The following is a 6000-nucleotide window of genomic DNA, read 5'->3' on the forward strand; positions in this document are numbered from 1 at the left end:
GCTGGGCAGGGACAGGGACAGGGCAGGGACAGGGGCAGGGACAGGGACGGGGACAGGATGGGGACAGGGCAGGGACAGGGACAGGGACAGGACAGGGATGGGGACAGGGCAGGGAAGGGAAGGGACAGGGGCAGAGACAGGGCAGGGACAGGGCCACAGACAGGGAAGGGACAGGGACAGGGACAGGGAAGGGAAGGGACAGGGACAGGGACCGGGTAGGACAGGGGTAGGACATGCCAGGGCTGGGTAGGGCAGGGAAGGGAAAGGTAGGGCAGGGACAGGGACAGGGACAGGGAAGGGCAGGGACAGGAGAGGGACAGGGAAGAGCAGGGCAGGGAATGGCAGGGAAGGGCAGGGAAGGGCAGGGACAGGAGAGGGACAGGGCAGGGACATGGCAGGGCAGGGACAGAGCAAGGCAGGGAATGGCAGGGCAGGGCAGGGACAGGACAGGGAATGGCAGGGAAGGGCAGGGATGGGAGAGGGACAGGGCAGGGAATGGCAGGGCAGGGACAGAGCAAGGCAGGGAAGGGCAGGGACAGGACAGGGAATGGCAGGGGCAGGACAGGAGCAGGGACAGGGGCAGGGACAGGGCAGGCTGGGAGCTGCAGCCCCGCTGGATCCCTGCCCTCCCCACGCTGCAGGAGCTGCCTGCTCCCACAGCTCCCCTCGGGACTCGGCGTGTGAAGCGCTGCTGGCTCCCGTCAGCTGAGGATAACTCATGCTCCTCCTCACTTCCACAAACGACACCGTTTCAGACACTTCCAGGGGAGCCTTCCCCAGTCCCCGCATGGCCTCGAGCACGAGCCTGTCAGCAGCTCCGTGTTCATTTCATCCCCGCTCCCTGGTGAGCCGCACGGCTTTGGGGGGCCCTGGTGGGCAGGGATGGACCCTGGGGAGGGCTGGAGCTGTGTCAGGGCGTTTTGGGACGGAGCTCAGGGAAAGCTTTGGGCTGTGCCCTCGGGCACAGGCTGGCATTGTTGGGGTGCCCTGGGCAGGGTCAGGAGCTGGGCTCCACCATGCCTGTGGCTCTGACTCAGGTTACTCCGCAATTCCGCGATTCCGCAGCGCTCCCTCTGCTCTGGGAAGCAAAAAGGGACGAGTGCAGACTGCGGGCAGAGGTTGGCTCGCCGTGTTTGGGCAGAGCTGAGGGGATTTATGGGGGAGTGGTGGCCCTGCCACGGCCCTGCTGGTGCTGTGTCACCCACGGACAGCTTCACCCAGTGGAGCTGCCTCTGCTGCCGGGACAGGGGCTGGCGGGCAGGGAAACCCCCCGGTTCACCCCAGGAGGCTCCGCCACCACCACGGCGGAGCCTCGGGGGGCACCGGGGAGAGACTGGCAGCTCAGAACAGAACCAGAACCAGAACCACAGCACCCTGCAGCTCCTCAGCAGCAAAGGCAGCCCAGAACAGAACCAGAACCAGAACCACAGCATCCTGCAGCTCCTCAGCAGCAAAGGCAGCCCAGAACCAGAACCAGAACCAGAACCACAGCATCCTGTGGGGAGCAGGAACAGCCACGGGACACTTCCGCTCCTCCTGAGCAGCAAAGGCAGCCCGGAACCTGAACCAGAACCAGAACCAGAACAGAACCAGAACCAGAACCAGAACCACAGCACCCTGCAGGGAGCAGGAACAGCCACGGGACGCTTCCCCTCCTCCTGAGCTGCAAAGGCAGCCCGGAACCAGAACCAGAACAGAACCAGAACCAGAACCAGAACAGAACCAGAACCAGAACCACAGCACCCCGCAGGGAGCAGGAACAGCCACGGGACGCTTCCCCTCCTCCTGAGCTGCAAAGGCAGCCTGGAACAGAACCAGAACAGAACCAGAACCAGAACCAAAACCAGAACCACAGCATTCTGCAGCTCCTCAGCAGCAAAGGCAGCTCAGACCAGAACCAGAACCAGAAAAGAACCAGAACAGAACCTGAACCTGAACCAGAACCAGAACCGAACCAGAACAGAACCAGAACCAGAACCACAGCACCCTGCACCTTGCAAAAGGGCATGCACAGAGTCCAGCCTGTGGCTGCTCCCGTTTGTCAGCAGCCCAGAGCCCTGAGCACTGTGTTTCCTTGGACACCCCCAGGGATGGGCACTGCACCCTGGGGAGCCCCCCTCAGAGCTGGCCACCCTTTCTTTCCATGAAGAAACCCCCCTGGAAGCAGGATTTGGTGCTGGAGCACCACCTGGTCCCAGCCCTGCTGCTGACAGGGCTCCAGGGCCAGGGGACACTTCCCTGGGAGAGGCAGGACCTGCCCAGCCCCAGAGGGGTGCTCAGCTCCCCTGGCACGGGGGAGAGGCTCAGAGGCAGTAATTGCCTGTTTTCCACATCATTGTTTACCCACACGGGATGAAACTGGCCTCCTGTACAGTGATTGAGACGTGGTTGCATCATCTGGTGGGGACTCACGGCAGAGGGCCTCACCTGCTGCCCAGGCAGTGCAGGAATCTGGGGACACTCGCCCCAAAAACCTGCTCTGGCCTGTGACTGTGCCATTGGGGTCATCACCCAGCACTGCCCAGGCCAGCCATGCTGGCTATAAAAGTGATCTTTCCCTCGGAACGTGACATTATGGAAACAACATGAAACAAACCTGGTTTCACCAGAAACCAGCAGCTTTAACAGAGCAGCACTTTGAACAGGAAATAAATCCCAGGACAAATCTTTGAACAGGAAATAAATCCCAGGACAAATCTTCCCCCTGGGGCTCCCCTTACCTGAGTGCAGCTCCTTGACCAGCGAGGACATGGTGTTGGTGATGGAGTCAGCTGCCACCAGCAGGTCATTGCGGAGGTTCCTCCTCGTACCTGGCAGGGGCACACACAGCATCAGCAGTGCCACTGCCCAGTGTCCCCTGTCCCCACCTCAGCCTCGCTGTCCCCGCCTGGGCTGGCTCCCAAAGCAGGGGGGATGATGGAGATCCACCCTGGAGCAGCCCCGTGTGCCCCATGCCCTGATCACCCTGTGACAGGGACAGGGACAGCCCCTGGCCACTCCTCCCATGGCCACAGCCACCCTCAGGGCTGTGACGTCCCAGTGGGATCAAGGGTTGGAATTCTCCCCCTTGCTGGAGGAAGGAATCCTTTTCCTCAGGGCTCTGTGCTGGCCCTGGTGACCCCGAGCTGCCTGGACACTCCCTGGTCACCCTGCTGGACCAGTGACCACCAGTGACCACCAGTGACCACCAGTGACCTGGTCACCCTGCTGGACAGCAGCACCAGTGACCACCAGTGACCAGCAGTGACCACCAGTGACCATCAGTGACCAGCAGTGACCTGGTCACCCTGCTGGACAGCAGCACCAGTGACCACCAGTGACCAGCAGTGACCACCAGTGACCAGCAGTGACCAGCAGTGACCACCAGTGACCAGCAGTGACCACCAGTGACCACCAGTGACCACCAGTGACCACCAGTGACCTGGTCACCCTGCTGGACAGCAGCACCAGTGACCACCAGTGACCACCAGTGACCACCAGTGACCACCAGTGACCACCAGTGACCTGGTCACCCTGCTGGACAGCAGCACCAGTGACCAGCAGTGACCAGCAGTGGCCCCATGGTGGCCACGGCTGGGCCAGAAGAGCCAGGAGAGCCCGAGCTGTGTTATTGTTTGGAATAAAAAGAAATTGAAGAAAGGAATACGAAGCTTTTTGCATAACCAACAGCCTATTGAAATACTGAAAACTGAAATATGTTTTTGTGAAACACACATGTTAAAGATAAAAAAACCTAAAAACTCTTTTTTTCTTTTTAAGTAATAAAAAAAACCAAAAAAAAACCAATAAAGCCACTAATTTTGTGTAGTGGTTTTGGTTTGTTGATTTTGGATATTTGGAGATTTTTCAATGAGTATGGTGGGTTTTGCTGTTGGCTAATTATTAATTTTTTTTTTGTTGTTGTGAGATAGGATTGGGAGAAAGGTGAAGTAGGTTTAAGATTTTAAAAGGGTATAAAGAAAATTTTAAACTTTATTATTATTAATAAAAAATATTTTAATTTTTTTTCTTCTACACACTGGCACAGGGATCACCCCCAGGGCTGTGTGGGGCCTCCTGAAGGTCACGACCCCCTTGGATCAGGGATGTGCCCCATCCCTGGAAGGGCTCAAGGCCAGTCTGGAGCAACCTGGGGTGGTGTCCCTGCTGTGGGACAGCTGGACAGTGTCACCAAGCCCACCCAGACATCTCCTGCCTGGGACACTCAATTATTTCATTAAGTGAAAAAAAAAAATCGACGTTTTCTTCTGCTTCCTGTGCTCTGCGCTGGCCTGGGCTCTGCCCGACTCTGTGATTAACATGAAATTAATGAGATTAATTAGCGCTAATTGTGCAGACTGCCTCTCTGGGAGGAGCATCCAGGGGGTGATGGCAGAGCCTGCTCTGCACCTTTGTCTCCTGCAAGAGCACCAGCCCAGCGTGGTCACCACAGGAGGAACATCCCCTGCTGTGGGCAGCACTGGATCCCAGGGTTCTTCTCCTCCAAGGGCAACAGCAGAACTGATTTCCTAATTCAAGAGCGGCCTCTGCGTCCAGTATTTCACCCAGAAACCATCAGGGGGGTTTATTCTGAACCTGGGTCATCTCCCCGTGCCAAGCTTGGTAACCCTCTGCTGAGTGGAACATGGAGAGATCATCCGAGGAGGAAACGTCTCTCATCTCAGGGCTGGAAGACCCAGACCTCCGGGGCTCAGTTCTTCCAAGCTGCCCTGCCCCAGAGTTCCCCCACTGATGGGGCAGCTGGTGGAGGACCCGTGCCCTGGGAGGGAAAAGGAGCCCTTGGTGCCCTCTGTGCCCTCACCACGGCGAGAGGTGCAACCACCACGCTTTGAAGGGTCTGCTGGATGTGCAAAAGGCAGCAGGAGCAACTCAAACACCACAAGATAAAAATCTGGGAAACCACAGGTTAAAAACCTGGGAAACCACAGGTTAAAAACCTGGAAAGACACAAGATAAAAACCTGGGAAAGCCACAGGTTAACAACGTGGAAAGCCACAGGTTAAAAACCTGGAAAGCCACAGGTTAAAACCTGGAAAGCCACAGGTAACAACCTGGGAAAGCCACGGGTTATAAACCTGGGAAAGCCACAGGTTAAAAACCTGGGAAAGCCACAGGTTAAAAACCTGAGATAGCCACAGGTTAAAAACCTGGGAAAGCTACACGTTAAAACCTGGGAAAACCACAAGGTAAAAACATGGGAAACCACAAGTTAAAAATCTGGGAAACCACAAAGTAAAAACTTGGGAAACCACAGGTTAAAAACCTGGGAAAGCCACGGGTTAACAACCTGGAAAAGCCACAAGGTAAAAACCTGGAAAAGCCACAAGGTAAAAACCTGGGAAACCACAAGTTAAAACCTGGGAAACCACAGGTTAAAAACCTGGAAAGACACAAGATAAAAACCTGGGAAAGCCACAGGTTAACAACGTGGAAAGCCACAGGTTAAAAACCTGGAAAGCCACAGGTTAAAACCTGGAAAGCCACAGGTAACAACCTGGGAAAGCCATAAACCTGAGAAAGCCACAGATTAAAACCTGGAAAGCCACAAGGTTAAAAACCTGGAAAGCCACAAGTTAAAAACCTGGGAAAGCCACGGGTTAACAATCTGGGAAACCACAGGTTAAAAACCTAAGACAGCCACAGGGTAAAAAACGGGGAAAGCCACAGGTTAAAACCTGGGAAACAACAGCTTAACAACCTGGGAAAGCCACAGGTTAAAAACCTGGGAAAGCCCAGGTTAACAACCTGGGAAAGCCACAGGTTAAAAACCTAAGACAGCCACAGGGTAAAAAACGGGGAAAGCCACAGGTTAAAAACTGGGAAACAACAGCTTAACAACCTGGAAAAGCCACAGGTTAAAAACCTGGGAAAGCCACAGGTTAAAAACCTGGGAAAGCCCAGGTTAACAACCTGGGAAAGCCACAGGTTAAAAACCTGGGAAAGCCACAGGTTAAAACCTGGGAAAGCCACAAGGTAAAAACCTGGGAAACCACTGGTTAA

General features: G+C 55.5%; 1 protein-coding gene across 4 annotated transcripts in view; it reads right to left on the bottom strand.

The window, feature by feature from the left end:
- Positions 1-6000, bottom strand: part of DTNB (dystrobrevin beta) — a 159130-nt gene that overhangs the window by 11086 nt on the left and 142044 nt on the right. For all 4 annotated transcript variants that reach the window (XM_038132084.1, XM_038132085.1, XM_038132083.1 and 1 more), the window contains one exon: positions 2721-2810. In XM_038132084.1, coding sequence (XP_037988012.1) covers positions 2721-2810 — 90 coding nt within the window. The remainder of the gene's footprint in view (positions 1-2720; positions 2811-6000) is intronic.

The sequence above is a fragment of the Motacilla alba genome, chromosome 3 (genome assembly GCF_015832195.1).
Source record: "Motacilla alba alba isolate MOTALB_02 chromosome 3, Motacilla_alba_V1.0_pri, whole genome shotgun sequence".
Classification (NCBI taxonomy): Eukaryota; Metazoa; Chordata; class Aves; order Passeriformes; family Motacillidae; genus Motacilla; species Motacilla alba.